This window comes from Mixophyes fleayi, chromosome 1 (genome assembly GCF_038048845.1).
Source record: "Mixophyes fleayi isolate aMixFle1 chromosome 1, aMixFle1.hap1, whole genome shotgun sequence".
NCBI lineage: Eukaryota > Metazoa > Chordata > Amphibia > Anura > Limnodynastidae > Mixophyes > Mixophyes fleayi.
The window spans coordinates 89,365,227-89,382,252 of NC_134402.1; the positions used below are offsets into that span (position 1 = coordinate 89,365,227).

The 17,026-nt window shown below is 37.6% G+C and overlaps 1 protein-coding gene across 2 annotated transcripts in view; it reads left to right on the forward strand.

Annotated features, from left to right (window-relative positions):
* The window catches only part of LOC142139997 (putative ATP-dependent RNA helicase DDX60), a 382,899-nt gene that overhangs the window by 93,155 nt on the left and 272,718 nt on the right, over positions 1–17,026 (forward strand). For both annotated transcript variants that reach the window (XM_075197859.1, XM_075197866.1), the window contains exons 9-12: positions 10,135–10,293; positions 12,829–12,970; positions 15,380–15,532; positions 16,420–16,522. In XM_075197859.1, coding sequence (XP_075053960.1) covers positions 10,135–10,293; positions 12,829–12,970; positions 15,380–15,532; positions 16,420–16,522 — 557 coding nt within the window. The remainder of the gene's footprint in view (positions 1–10,134; positions 10,294–12,828; positions 12,971–15,379; positions 15,533–16,419; positions 16,523–17,026) is intronic.

The window sequence follows — 17,026 nt, forward strand, 5'->3', positions numbered from 1 at the left end:
CCTGGTGCCTCATTTACAATAACCACATCACCATCCTCATCATCAAGTTCCTCCACAGCGCCAGCTACATCATCAATAGCCTCCTCCCGAGCCACCTCTTCCCGTACAGTGATGGGAAGGTCAGGCTTGACAACCACCAACATCCTTGGACTCGCCTTGTGGATTTGTGATAATTTCTCTTTAGAAGGCAGAGTTGTTTGCTGTTTTGTTGCTGACAGCATAACTCTCTTCAATTTTTTGTAGGGGGGGGGAGGAGGAGGAGGGCTAAGATCCGTGGGTGAAGCTGAACCACTAGTCATGAACACGGGCCAGGGCCTAAGCCGTTCCTTGCCACTCCGTGTCGTAAATGGCATATTGGCAACTTTACGTTTCTCCTCAGATGATTTTAAGTTTCTCTTTTTGCTACTTTTTCTTAACTTGGGCTTTTTGGATTTTACATGCCCGTTACTACGAGATTGGGCATCGGGCTTGGAAGACGACGTTGATGGCATTTCATCGTCTATGTCATGACTAGTGGCAGCAGCTTCAGCATTAGGAGGAAGTGGGTCTTGATCTTTCCCTACTTTATCCTCCAAATTTTTGGTCTCCATTATATGTAGCACAAGATACTGCAGAATGTGTGAACTTGGTAATATTGCAGTACCAATGGACTTATACTGCTGGATTGGTTTTGCAAATTTGGTTATAATTATTATATATTTTTTTTTTTCTAAATTTTTTATTTTTTTTTACTTTTTTTTTATTTTTAAAAAACTTGGGAATAGTGGGGAAATAACTATGCCCTTAGAAGCACAGAGCACAGGACACAGCACCACTGGACTGAACAGGACACGGCACAGGACCCAGCAGCACTACGGAACTCAGCAGGACAGAGCACAGGACACAGCACCACTGGACTGATACTGCAGAATGTGTGAACTTTGTAATATTGCAGTACCAATGGACTTATACTGCTGGATTGGTTTTGCAAATTTGGTTATAATTATTATATATATTTTTTTTTTTTTAAATTTTTTATTTTTTTTTACTTTTTTTTTATTTTTTAAAAACTTGGGAATAATGGGGAAATAACTATGCCCTTAGAAGCACAGAGCACAGGACACAGCACCACTGGACTGAACAGGACACGGCACAGGACCCAGCAGCACTACGGAACTCAGCAGGACAGAGCACAGGACACAGCACCACTGGACTGATACTGCAGAATGTGTGAACTTTGTAATATTGCAGTACCAATGGACTTATACTGCTGGATTGGTTTTGCAAATTTGGTTATAATTATTATATTTATTGATTTTTTTTTTACTTTTTTATTTTTTTTTACTTTTTTTTATTTTTTAAAAACTTGGGAATAATGGGGAAATAACTATGCCCTTAGAAGCACAGAGCACAGGACACAGCACCACTGGACTGAACAGGACACGGCACAGGACCCAGCAGCACTACGGACCTCAGCAGGACAGAGCACAGGACACAGCACCACTGGACTGATACTGCAGAATGTGTGAACTTTGTAATATTGCAGTACCAATGGACTTATACTGCTGGATTGGTTTTGCAAATTTGGTTATAATTATTATATATTTTTTTTTTTTTAAATTTTTTATTTTTTTTTACTTTTTTTTTATTTTTAAAAAACTTGGGAATAGTGGGGAAATAACTATGCCCTTAGAAGCACAGAGCACAGGACACAGCACCACTGGACTGAACAGGACACGGCACAGGACCCAGCAGCACTACGGAACTCAGCAGGACAGAGCACAGGACACAGCACCACTGGACTGATACTGCAGAATGTGTGAACTTTGTAATATTGCAGTACCAATGGACTTATACTGCTGGATTGGTTTTGCAAATTTGGTTATAATTATTATATTTATTGATTTTTTTTTTACTTTTTTATTTTTTTTTACTTTTTTTTATTTTTTAAAAACTTGGGAATAATGGGGAAATAACTATGCCCTTAGAAGCACAGAGCACAGGACACAGCACCACTGGACTGAACAGGACACGGCACAGGACCCAGCAGCACTACGGACCTCAGCAGGACAGAGCACAGGACACAGCACCACTGGACTGATACTGCAGAATGTGTGAACTTTGTAATATTGCAGTACCAATGGACTTATACTGCTGGATTGGTTTTGCAAATTTGGTTATAACTGTTATATATTTTTTTTTTTTTTTTAATTTTTTTTTTTTTTTTACTTTTTTTTTATTTTTTAAAAACTTGGGAATAATGGGGAAATAACTATGCCCTTAGAAGCACAGAGCACAGGACACAGCACCACTGGACTGAACAGGACACGGCACAGGACCCAGCAGCACTACGGAACTCAGCAGGACAGAGCACAGGACACAGCACCACTGGACTGATACTGCAGAATGTGTAAACTTTGTAATATTGCAGTACCACTGGACTTTTACTGCTGAATGTGTGAACTTGGTAATATTGCAGTACCAATGGGCTTATACTGCAGGATTGGTTGTGCAAATTTTGTGGTAATTAAAAAAAATTAAAGTAGTTTTTGGTATTTTTTAAAAAAACTTTTTTTTATTTTTTTAAACACAGGGGAATATTGGGGAAATAACTATGCCCTTAGAAGCACAGAGCACAGGACACAGCACCACTGGACTGAACAGGACACAGCACAGGACCCAGCAGCACCACTGACCTCAGAAGGACAGAGCACAGCACACAGCACCACTGGACTGATACTGCAGAACACAGCACAGCACAGCACAGCACAGCACAGCACAGAACTAAACAGCACAGCACGAGATCTACCAGGACAGAGGACCACCTAACACACCCTCCCTCTACCCTGATCAATGCCCGAGTGAAGATGGCGGCGACTAGCGGGGAATTTATAGGATCCGAGTATCGCGAGATCCAACAACGGGATTATGAGTCAGAGCCTCAGTTTCACATTTGAATTTGGCGCCAATACCCGGATCTGTCTCGGATCCGACTCGGATCCGCAACGTTCGGGTGGGCTCGGATTTCATAAATCCGAGTGCGCTCATCCCTAGTTATAACGCGGAAGTAATACATATCCAATAATATGAAAAAGGTTTTACTTTGTTAAGGGATAGATCTTCCGATACCGGAAGTGACGGAGGGTCCGTTACCAGAAGTGATGTCATATCGCTTTGTCCGGCCGGATCTCTGGATAATGACATTTACAGGTGTTTGTGCTTTGTGGGACCATATAAACTGGACATTTGGACTAACATACTATACTACATACCCGGAATCCTCTTGAAAAAGTCGAGTGACGAAACGCGTTGAGAGGGACAAGGCGTTTTCTGTTTCTTTCCGTGGATTACCATATCTACCTCGGCCAGGTGGTTTTGAGAGATCCGTGATTACCATCAGGAAAGGCTGCAGATAAGCCTATATATGTTATATATTATGTACGGGCGCATTTTATATATATCAATTATTTTATCTTTGTAATAATAAATTTTTTATGGATCAATTTGATATGAGCTTATGTTGGTACCCAGTTTTGAGGAATTGTTGGTAGCCTTATTTGGCATACTACACCATAATAGTTCTGCTCTGAGTCCATAGTGATCTGAATTTCTGGAGCCATAAGGACTGGACATCAAGGATTCTATATAGGATGTTGGGAATCTAATTACAGATAAGCTGTTTATTATTCGTTTTTTGGTACGAGGCCAATTCACTTGTTTGTCACACTGAGAAGACTAATTGTTGGTCATTTAATACACTATGCGTGGCGCTTCTCTTCTTTTGTCTTTTAGAATTAATTGAGCACTTGCAAATGAGTGCTTTTTTTGAGGAGCTGCCTGCTGCGTAAATCTGTATGTTTTTATATTTTTATTGTGTATGAGGTACACACATATACATAAAAGTATTGTCACAATTTGGTGTTTTTCTATTAATGCACTAAGCGCCTTTTGCTTATTATTTTTCTATATATATATATATATATATATATATATATATAAATAAATGTATACATAAATATATAAATAAATAAATCATTAATATCAATTAAAAAATAATATATATATATATATATATATATATATATATATATATATATATATATATATATATATATATATGTGTGTGTGTGTTTTTTTCATTATATACTACTACAATGGGAGCTTCCAATACAGTAGGGTCTCCCATTTAGGCAGGAGAGGACAAACACCCCACCCCTGCAGCCATTATTGAAGACAAGAGCAAGGCACAGCAAGAAGAAAGAAAGAAAGAAAGAAAGAAAGAAAGAAAAATTACAATCACTTTTATTCAGGTAACTGTATGTTCAGTTTTTTAATATTATCTTTTTGATTGTTATTGTTAAAAAAATAGCATTTTTTTGTGTATGTGAACGAATAGATAATCATACAAATAGTGTTGTGCTATTTGTATGATGATCCATTAATAGTGCTTGATAAATAGGTTCCCCCAACAGGGATTATCGCAAGCGATAACCCTATTAGTATTTTGCGGAGCAAAACCAAGCCATTTTGCTGGCAAAAACATCAGTTTTTTAAAGCAAAATGGCTTTTTGCACTTTGATAAATCAGCCTCTGGGTTCAGTACTGTAATAGAACATTATTATATAATCTATTGCTAAACCCCCTCCCACCTTCAAGGACAAACAGGCAAAAGCATGTAAACATGCTAAACTCATTGTACAGCATCGCGTGACAGCTGTATAGACTGTCACTGGCAAAATGAAGCTGCTGCTGCATGACAGCTCCTCCCAGGCATAGCCAGACAGTGGAAATCGTCACTGCCGCCCTGCGGCTGAACGGTGAGTCCCAGTGACACTGGGCGTTCAGCTAAATATATATAAAAAATAAAAATATAGGATAGATATTCTTTATTTAAATATACTATATTTTTTATATTTTTTACTTTAATTGTACTTTACAGTTACTAGGTACTTTATAAACTGGATGGCATAGGACTGTTTTTTTCAGTTGAAGCAGCAAAAATGTTATAGGATCCGCTATTGTATATTTTAGTAATCATTACTAAAGTAAGTTCTGAAGCCTCCCTCTAAGCTTTAATCAGATTTCATATATATATATGTATGTAATGTAATCAAAAACTGGTGTCATAGTATCAATGTTTTTTGTTGTTTATTTTTTTTATTGATCATATTTTAAATGTGCGTTATCATTGCTAGCTTTTATGTGCGCTATCAAAATAATTTTTTTTGCAGTATCAGTGCTAGTTTTAATGTGCAGTATTAATGCTAGTTTTAATTTGCAGTATCAGTGCTAGTTTTAATGTGCAGTATCAATGGTAGTTTTAATCAAACATGCCAACTCTCCCGGAAAGTCCCGCATCCCAATCTCACCAAGAATCTCGTCATTTGATGCGATTCTCGGTGAATCACGCCATTTTGGAGGGCGGGAGGGGGCGGGACGAGGCCAATCGCGTCATTTTGGCCCCGCCCCCCCGTGACGCAAATTACGTTTTTGCGGGGGCCGGGGCCAAAATGACGTGATTGGCCTCGTCCCGCCCCCTCCCGCCCTCCAGTCACACCCCCTCTCCCGGAAACAAGTTGGTAAGTATGGTTTTAATGTGCGGTATCAATGCTAGTTTTAATATGCGGTATCAATGTTAGTGTGATGTGCGGTATCAATGGTATTTTGAAAAACAATTTGACTAGACTAAAAAAGTGTATATTGAAGGCTTATTGTGGAATTTTTTTTTTTGGATTAGTCCTGAATTCAAACATTTGTAAACCCCCCTTAAAAATTCAGCATTTGCCCCTGCCTAGACACACTGGTCTTTCCCTCTGGGCCCCTGTGCATAGTGTTTGTGTTTGCATATATATAAAGATATATATATGCATGTGTGGGCCCCTACTTATGGGCCAGTGCTATGTGCTTGCCCGCCGGGCTAAAATTTGCCAGCCCTCCACTGCTTATAGTCTACTTACTGGATCAGGCCACAAAAAAGGCTGCCTCCTTGTGTGCAGAGGTATATGCAAAATAACATAAGATGTGTCTTAGGAGTTGGTGGCGGCAACCCTTCTGGGAGGGCTTACCTTGAACGTCTGCGCTTGGTGTTGGTATTTTGATAGTTGGTGCTGCCGTGGCGGATTGTCCGGGTGTTCCAGTTCCCGTGCTTTTGGTTGTATTCTTGTTTATTCCATGGCACAACCTGGGATGGGGAAAGAGAGAGAGAGAGGGGGGGGAAAGGGGGGGGGAAGAAGAAGGGGGGGATAGAGCGAGACAGTATACACAATACAGGCAAAAAAAATCTGACGTCTGTATTAAAACTTTTAATGTGCAGATATGTTTTATAGCTCTTTTGCTCAAGAAATAGCTCTAGTACGGTGTAGATAGGGGGTGGCGAGGGTTCGGCTATGTGTGTGTACCGCTATGGGTGAGGGCGGATGGGGGGGTGTAAAATGGGCTTTTGTTTAGGGCTAGAAGCATATAGATTACAGAAAAGGCTCCTTAAGCTCTTGGGCTTGTTATATTTTACTGAATATTATGTGGATTTACAGCGGGGGGTTTAAGGTGTTGGCTCGGAATAGATTAAAATTTATAGTGGGTGGTGTTTGGTGATAATGGGATTTGGTGTAAGTGGTGTGGTAAGTGATGTGTGGTGGTATTAGTGATATGTATTTATATTTTATGGGTTAAAAATAGCTATGTGGTGAATTAGAGGTTAGGGCAGTTATTTCTCGGGGGGATGTTAACAAAGATATGTGATTACCGCGGCTGAGCTGATAGATTAAAAATACAATGTGGGTTTGCTCTTAGAAGAGCAGTTGTGGAATATGACTTACAGGGTTACCTTATCCTTATGCCGTGGGTTGGCGGGTGTGTCTTCGGTGTGTATTGCAGGTTGGTAGCACTGGACGGGCGGTCGTGGTAGCTGCGGCCGAGCGGCTGATGTCCCTGCTGTACTTCCGGGTGGCGGGTGGAGCGCACAGGTGCCTGTGCGTTCCACTTTGAGGTCGGGTTCTCCTCTTCTGCCTTGCTTGCCTTTAGGTGTGCGGGGTCTCTCTTGTGGTGACTGGTGAGTCGGTCGGTGTCTTTGTGGGTGTGCTCCCAACGCGTTTCGTCCGGAGACTTCCTCAGGGATGTTTTCCACCCCCCCCTCATCCGCCCTCACCCATAAGATGTGTCTTGTTTAATAAAGGTAATGCTACAGTTACCCAGCAGAATAGCCAAATTATAGAATAGTGTAAATGCAAGACACACAGAGTGTACACACTTATATATTAATTGGTACATAGAGAAGTAGAAGTGAGCAATTAATATACTTTTTTATTTGGCAGTGGGTAATAATAAACAAAATAGAAAACATTAAATATCATGGACATATCATCAATGAACAATGAAGGTTGTTCATATGGAAAAATAAAACGGCAATGGTTGAACTGCACATCACCACAAAAAAATACATAAAAGACTCATGGTTGGTTTGAATGTGTTTTTCATGTGTAAAGCGAGACTTAATTTAAACGTTTCTTTAAAATGTGTAAAAGAATTGAGTATTTTTAAAAATTTCACTTTGGAACAGGTAAAGTGCACATATTAATCTTTTTGTTTAATTTATTTTTTAATTTACTTACTCTCTATATTAAAATCAGTACGTCTAGATTTAGTATAAGTAAGGTTCAATGTTAGCATCCCGAAGGTCAATACAAAAATATGTCTGCAAATTAAAGTCTTACATATATATTTTGAGCTGCATGCATCATAATATGCCAACCCAAAATACAGGATAAAGAGCTGCATCTGGGGGTAAATGTATCAAAGTGCGAGTTTGCCACTCATGTTCAAAATCGCTGGTCATCTCTGGCGATTTTGAGCGATGTAAACACTCCCGAGTTTAGCTAACTTTAGCTAACTCTGTGTTTGGCAAACTCTCCTGTGTTGTAACAGTGAGTTGTCAACACATCACTGTTACACTGGCCCTGTCATACAGCTGTTAAAAATGCCGGAGCTCCGGCAGCTGTTAAAAATGTTAAAGAACAGATAAAAGTTAAAAAAAAAAAAAAGCGTGAGGTCCCCCCACTATTCATGCTTAACCCTAGTGCTGCCTGACTAGTGCTGGTCCCGTGAAAATCGGGGAAAAATTTTGCGTGGGGTCCCCCCGATTTTCACTTTACCAGCACTAGGCAAACCAGCCAGGGTTGGCGGCACTATAGCAGGGGGACGCGCGGCAGGGGTCCCCCTGCCATAATGACTAACCAACCCTAGACTGTTCAGCGCTGGGCTGTATTCCCTAGGGAGTGGGGTCCGCCGAAAAAATTGAGCGGCCCCCTCCCTTAGAAAGAACCAGCCCAGCACTACTTCCTACTACCCCTGGGCTGTGGGTAGTAGGGTAATACGGCGGTAAATAGTGAAAAAAACAAACTGACACCAATTTTTTTTGTGGAGCTACAAGTCCCAGCCAGCCAGGTTGCCCTAAAAACTGTGGCCATGCTGTTGCTTGTATAACTACAAGCACCAGCATACCCACGGCAGCCAGGGCATGTTGGCACTTGGAGAACCACAAGTGCCAACATGCCCTGACATCCCTGGCTTGCTGGGCCCTGTAGTTCCACAAAGAAAAAAGTTTACAAAACAACAACTCCCTCATAAACACCACATATATTTATTAAAAATAAAAACCCCACAATAAAGACACTAACCACCCTCTTTTTAACCACATCTATTTAATAAAAATAAAAAAACCCAAATACTTTGCAACCAATGGTAAGATACCGCATTTCATTTAAAATCTGTCAGTGTACTACAGTATTACGTGTTGTGTATCTTATTTTACAATTTCACATAATGTTGCCCTACAGTATTATATGAATGCCACAATTTGTCAATGTCTGTCACTCTAGTATTATGTGTTGTGTATCAGCCACCTCCTATGCTTATCTGACTCATTTTGAATAATTAAATTAAATCATGTAAAATAATACAATCATATCTAGGAAAAACTAAAACATTTATTAGCAAAAATGTAAATAATATCAAAGAATAAACATGATGGGCCTAATTCATCAAGGCACATATCTGTAAATTTTGTGCTTATCATATGCAAAATCACTCTGCGCATAGCCAGAAAAGTATCATACACCACAGAACGCAGCATCGTTCATCTTCGAATGGAAAGGCCACATACTACAGCCTAAAATTTTGTAGAGGGAGCGGAGCAGAGAAAGGGCGTTTGGCCGTAGTTAATGTACAATGAAAAACGTGCCAACTCAAGCATTGGCAGCCACGATTCAAGCAAAGATAGGAACTGAAAAATGTTAAATCCTAAAATGCGTAAAATTTAATCCTGAAGCATTTGTCAAGTACAAAAATAGCAAGAAAAATAAAACTGTTAATATTGAGTCGCAAAGAAACAACCTACGAAAAATAGTTGCAGAAGATAAAGAAATAGCAACATTAGCAACTGTTGCATTGGGAGTTTTGTTTTGCCATCCTCTAGATCTACACAATTAGAATCTTTGCAAAGTAGAACTTTATAGACCTGTGACCTTACTAAGTATGTAATTATGTATTAGGGGCTCCACTTCAATTGCTTAACACCCACATTCATTTATAAGCGACCACTCTCATGTTGGCCAGTCAACTGTCTATTTACCATGACTAATGGGAATCCCATGTTTCAGATCTTTCCAAAATCATGCTAGCCAGCCCAGAATTGATTATAAGGTTGAGTCATGCTGCCCCTCTTCTTATGAGTGGGGTTAAGTGACATATAAACTGAGGGGTAAAACACTTTCGCAGTGATGTTGTCACATTGTGCAGAGCATCCTACATTACAATTATCAGCCCCAAACAAGGTGGACACTCTTTCTATAGGTAATATTATTTTACTCAGCACAGTATCATGCTCAGAATATACATTATTGGTAAAAGACAAAAAAAAAACATATAGGAAATACCATTCTCAGAAGTGACAGCTCCTGTAAAGGAGATGCTTATTTATATATTATTACTAGCAAGAAGCTTTACAAGTTTGCATAACCCTAATAATGTCCTTAGCCAAGTAAATGATGGTATGTAAATTTATTAGTATGGTGAATGATGTGAAATCAGTATAGATGCTAATCTTGCTCTCTTTATTTTAAATATGAAAAACAATTTATGCACTCTTTTATTTCCTTAAAGGATCATGACATGGACTTGACAATGGAAGAAGCCACTGATCTATGTAAAATGCAGTGTCTTTGTTTGGCATTAATGATGATTTTGCCACTATCCCAGAGAGCAAAGTTGAGGAGACTAAATGCAAAATGGAACAGCAATGCTCTATCCTTCATACACATGGTGAGAATTTATTTTATTACTAGTATTTTGTATTAATGATAACAGAGGTGATGTCATCATACATACTGATGGTGCTCTTGCCTTTGGTCCTCCCAAGAATTGTCCGACCATCATTGATTTCTAGGCCCATGCTGGTTACGGCTTGAAAAGGTCTGTGTGCCATAGCTCTGCTGTATACGAACATTATGTGAAAGTGTTTTTTACAGTCTCATGCACCAGATTTTTACTGAGAAATATATCAAATAGTAAAACTCCTTTTTAATTTTACTACCTGTATTAGAGGCTGTAATTCATTCATAAAGGAGTGGATGGTTAACTAGCATCTGGACTCCATTACTAAACATCACTTGCACTTGAACACTTAGGGGTTGATGCACAGTGGGATGTAGGCTAGTTCATGTAGCGTATGTTGCATGAAGTCGCTTTGCATATGCCCAGAAAATGAGCGTATGCATATGCTCCTATGCAGACTTGTTTCTGGCACTTATGCCTGCCTGCACCTGGGGAGGCGGAACAGGGGAGAGAAGGGTCATGAAAATGCAGGCTGAGTACACTGCACACGCAAATGCGCCTCATGCAGACCTGCAGAAACACATATATATGTCTGTTAGGAGGCTTATGTTTTGTACCTGCTATTGGGCAGGTGCAAATACTGTATATGCTGATGATAATGACTTATCATATATCAATGCGAACTGCTCTGCGTATGGGTGAAAATACAATTGTTTTCCTGCTTTTTTTTTTTAATAGTATGTAACTATTTGCCGCCAATTCTGCATCAGCCTCTTAGACACATGTATCTCAAAACACTGGTGCAAGTTAGAATACGCAAATGCACTTGTATCCAACTCCAAATCACCCGCATATGTGAACGCTCCATCATGTCTACCTCTTCCCAATGGCTGCTCTTTGCTTATGGGGGAATGTTTGAGTTTGCCCTCCAGACCAAATGTTGCCAGTCCTTCCCTGATGATGAGCAGTTATTTCTCTAAAACTGATCTCCGGTAAAGGGAGTATTTCTTCGCAAAATATTACTGGCAATGAGACATTTCTCTGCAATATATGACTGGCAATAGGGGAGAGCTAAGTGTAATAATGGACTAGTGATGGGATTATTTCTGTTTAAAATATGGCTGGCAATGGGCTTTACCTTTTTGTAATACATGGCTGGCAATGGGGAGGGTGATATTCAAACATTAATTAAAGGATAACTCCTCATATATCTTGCAATGCAGTGGCATTACAATCCTATAAATATTTCTAGTCTAAGTATATAGGTATATAGTTCTATATCTAGGCTCGAAAGGTGTATAGAGAGCAAAACTGCTGGATATGATGATGGTGGCTGATTTCTAGGTGTGATGATAGTGAAAGTTTGCTGGATATGATGATGATGATGAGAACCGTTAACTAAGTAAGAGAATGGTGGTCATTTGCTGGCAAATGGTGATCAATGTTAGACATGGCATGCTATGTTTTACTGTAATGTGCCTGGAGATGGGAAGAGTAGCTGGAGATATTTTATGACCAAACTAAGATATGAGGAAAGTGAAAAATTAAAGTTGTCTTTTTACAGTACATGTAAATCATTTTCCCACAGGGCAGTTTTTTCAATATCAGTTCTTTCAGTTGGAAGGAAATATTTTACTTAAAGCTGAGCTAAGCCCAGATTGTTTTTAAAACACTGTTTTTACATTCCTTGTGAGATGCTTCTGTTTATGAATTTAAATGTTATTATTTATTTTTTCAAGTTATTTTCAGTGATGTGGGATGCAAAAAAATCCAGAAATATGGCATGGGGTAGTGAGCAACATATTTTGACATAAAAATAGCTTATCTGACATTCAAAGAAAGGAAATATAGTATGGTTCAATTTCCACTGTAACATTACAGAATGTGTATACTTCCATTCTAAAGCTGGGTACACACTGCAAAAAATTACTCTCAATGCGATATCTTTAACGATTTTGCCAACGACTGATGTCCCGATAAGCATCAACACACCTATACTATTTACCTTCAGATTTGTGGTCTTCATCTGTGATAACCATCTGCTTAAAAGATCACCGATCAGTAAACTCTATGGAGATCTGCCTACACTGCTGGATGTGAGTGCATACACACTTCAAAATTTGTCCGACATTGTTCCATCGTTTATAGAGATTTTTAGTTCTGTATAAATTCAAATGAAACTATATGAAGTGCTTTGGTACGATAACACATGAACATGGAAGTGCACACACTAATGCAATATTGGACCTAACAGTCATTTATCGTGTGATTGGCACAATAATCGGGTGAAAAGCCTGTAGTGTGTACCTAGCTTTACTCAGTTTCTAATATGTTAGACAGTTACAAACAGTTTCATTAAGACATATGAGGATTATTAACTATATTATCTTGTGTGGAATTGTTTAAATGGATGCTGAACATACATTAAACATTAAGATAGAGAGAGCAACAATGTAATTTAATCAACTTTTTATGATTCTTTGAATGCTTAGTAATATTATATCTTGGGTTTTTTTTTGAAAGAGCAAAATATGTGAACATATTGCATTAGGCCAGATGAAAGATCATGACAAAAACTTGATAAAATGGACCTGTGTCTCAGATCTAAGTGATAATTTACTGCTGAAAAACATTGCATATTACTCTGAGAAAGAAGATTGTGCAGGTATGTTCCATAATACACACAACAAAAACCTTTATGTTCTATGCCATTAGGAAATTGTACATTAACTACAATAGGAAAAAAAATGTTTAATGTTTTATAATTTTAACAGATTAAGTATCTGATTACCCTTTTAAAACCATTTAACATTTTTAGATTTAATAATTTAAGAGGAATTATATTTTCATTATTTTAATTTTTAAGATTATTTATTGACAACACTTAGGGGTATATTTACTAAACTGCGGGTTTGAAAAAGTGGACATGTTGCCTATAGCAACCAATCAGATTCTAGCTATCATTCATTTAGTACATTGTACAAAATGACAGCTAGAATCTGTTTGGCTGCTATAGGCAACATCTCCATTTTTTTTGAAACCTGCAGTTTAGTAAATATACCCCTTAGATTTGTGTCCAGTAGGTTTTAAGACTTCCACAATTTATACAGGGAGGTAACTATATAAATATAAATACTAGCAGCGCATACGAATTTAACTTTAATCATTCACTTTGCCAGTGAACAGTAAAACCACTTTGTTTAGGAGGGGGAATTTGCTGGGGCTCCCAGAGGCATAGTAGATTGCAGTGGTACTGCTTTATGTATCTCTGCAGTTTGCATAATGGTGCATAATGAGTGTTACTGCTGCATAATAATAAATAGACTCCATAGCCTTCTTATCTTCTTTTTCATATTCCTTTATCTACAGTATTCTCTTGCTTTATTTGAAGTAAGGTGGGAACTGTGCTAGAGGTGGTATTTTTGGAGAGGTTACATAGATTTGTCTTTGCACTGCTAAAAATCTATTGGTTGGGCTCAGTTTTTAAACGAAAACCTTACAAATTAGAGAAGAACTTGGCAGTAGTGACAAGATAATATCAATATAAGATAAAAAAAAAAATGTGAATAGTGAAGTGAAAAGGATTAATGACAATAAGTCCCAATATAAAGTCAATGAATGTCCTCACAATTCTTAAAACTTAAAGAAAATATTTTTTGTTCAAACATAAAAATTATATACTTTCTTTGTTCTGTTATTCTCCTTTGTATTCAAACGTTTTGATGCTGTTCTTCTCCGTATTAAATCTCGTTCCATATATATATCAAAAAACAAAAAAGGAACAAATCATAGTGCAACCCGTCAAAAGTAAGATAAGGTTGATGATAATAAAAAAAACTGTGTATAATCGATTAATAAGTGCTTAAAAAGTAAATCAAAAGAACAAAATGTAAATTACAATGTGCAGCAAAGATAACACTGGACACAGTTTTGAACCATGTGGAATCGGTTACAGTCACAACCACCGCACCCTCCCTGCTTATTTTCAAATATGCACAGGTTTCACAAATGCTTGTTCTGAGTGTTTATTTACTGTTGAAAAAAATCTCTGAAATGTTGTCCATTTTAAATATATTCCAATTGAACAAGACAGTCTACCTGGAAACTTCAATATTGTTGTTCACATTTTTAAATTTTTTGATATTCATATTCACTTGTCACTACCGCCAAGGTCTTCTCTAGTTTGTAAGGTTTTAGTTATATTTGGGGTTCCTTTAGATGTAAGCCTTAGAAGGCTGAAGGCTGCAGTTGGCTGTTGTAATCATACATCCTTAATAAAAAAAATTGTCAGTTGTTAAACTGAAACACCATGTTGTGGCATTGCAAATATCGAGAATGAAGCTAATACTGAAGCACTGAACCCACCTGCAATGTAGAAGTGGCCGTAGCATTGCATGCAGCTAGCTCTCACATAGAGGGGCGGAAGGAGAATCAAAGTGGGAAAGGGGACAACAAGAGAAAAATGTAAAATGTATTATTTATTTATTATTAACCCCACTATGATGTTTATTTATTCCCCTGATAAGTAGATTTTATCTGGTAATTTATTAAGAAAATTTCACAGGATCAGATGAGCAATGCTCAGTTCCCTAGTAATTTATTATTTATACCGCTGGTGTCCTTGGTAAATAGGCATCACAATAGGCCACTGAAAATGGCTCCCTTCCTGCGATAGCACTTGTTAGGCCCGGACTTTGGTAAATAAGGAGAAGCCCAACAACTTGCAAAAAAATTGCATTTTCACAAGATTTAGGGCTCTTTGCACTTTAATAATCAGAAACCCTATGTCTTTACTTACTGTACTGTATCTACCTCATTTCAAAGCTTCCAATTCCTGATAAAAGTGAAAGTAGATTATACATTAGTTTACCATTTAAATCATTGCCAAAAATTAAACACTATTGCATGTTTGTTTTGCTATTCACATAAATAATGCAGTGAATTATGTTTGTCATAAGGCAACATGCCCAAGAAAATCACTAGATATGGATGAAGGTCTAATCTAGATTTCAGGAATAAATGTTCCAGTGTCTGTTATGAATGAGCAAATTGTTTTTTCTGTGTTTTATTGTAGATTTTAAATTGGAATTTGGTAATGAAATAGATAAAATGTATAAATGTCTATGGGAGACAATCACTAAATTAGTTCCACAAGTTGAACATTTACCATCGATACCTCTTCGAACAACATCAAAACCTTTTCTTTCACAGGAGTCATCTGTTAATGGTATGTAAATGGAACAGATTATCCAAATAATATGGAGCAAATGCACAATTCAACTGATTTATTATACATTTGTTGCATTGATACAGGCACAAGTAGGCTATATTTGCCAGTTACATATTTTGGCTACAATAATCAGTCTGTGGGGCTAGGTAGGTTAGTGCCTGCAAGATATTGGGTCAAGGTAGATCAGTGATCTTAGGTATATATAAACAAGAAATGTTCAGTCTAATTCCTTCCAGCTTTATTCAGTAGCAAAGTGCTTACAATTACCATAGATACTGCAGATACCTGTGTGGCAGTGTTCGTAGTAGTGGAAAAAACTAAAAGAGGCATCGTTGTCCTTCAGAGAATCCCTGGAAGGGTATAATTTTCCCTCAAACTGTTAGTTACATAATGTTTGGGTCATTAGGTGAGACACATTATCCACTTCCCATTATCTCAACAACAGTTCTTTCTTTTCACATAGTTGAACAACCACTACCATCCAGTGCAATAGGCAGACAGGTGATTATCTTTTCTTTAGTTTCTGGAATAGAAGGCTGTCACCAGTGGATCTATTAGGATGTGTTATTTTTCCCTCTTGGGGCCCAGATATTACTTCTTCATTTGCATAGACACAAATATTTAACAACATAGGCCAGGCTCATACGAGCTACCAGCTTAGTAGGAACTTCAAGTGCATGCAGAAGAAATACTGACTCAAAACTGGAGATTTGTAGCCAAGTCAGTTGGAATCTGTTTTCCATCCAAATAGATCCCTATATCTTAAAAATATGGCAATTACATACTATAGCGGTGGACACACATTTTATTTGGCTTTTAAAAAATCAAATCAAAATTTATCTGTCAATGATGTAAAATCTGTGCTTTAATTTTATTCTACAAAGTTGAACAGGAGGAAATAATCTGTGTTGGACTGAGCCCAATACAATGGGATGTCATTAACGAATATGCTGGAGACACTATAAAGGAACTACCAGTATTAAGCAGGTATAAACATTTGTAATATTACAAAATTGTAAGATAATTAATATTGAGTCAAAGTATATGAAAATTTACTATGTTAGAGTAGAGTTGGGTTGGATTAAATGACAAATGATGCTAAGTGTCAGCAAACACACAGAAAGGTTTCAGTTTTAGCAGAGAAGGATACATAAGTAAATAGTTTGTCAGATTAGTCAATTTAGACCAAGTTAGCCTGAAATTTGAAAGTGCAGTGCTTCACCAACCACCATAAATGACCAAAATAATGCAAAATTAAAATTGTTCCCAGCCACAAATTCAGTCAGTCTGTGACCGTGATTATTATGTTTGTGCAGTCATTTGCCACATTGGGTGCTGGATCTTCTTCAATGATATATTTTTATTATTGAAAAATAAAATAAAAAAGATAAATGCTTATATAAAACAAATGTGTTATACAATTGTAAATAACTCACACATTCATAAATACAAACATATAATGTGCTTAAATAGACTATTTACGTGTAGCAA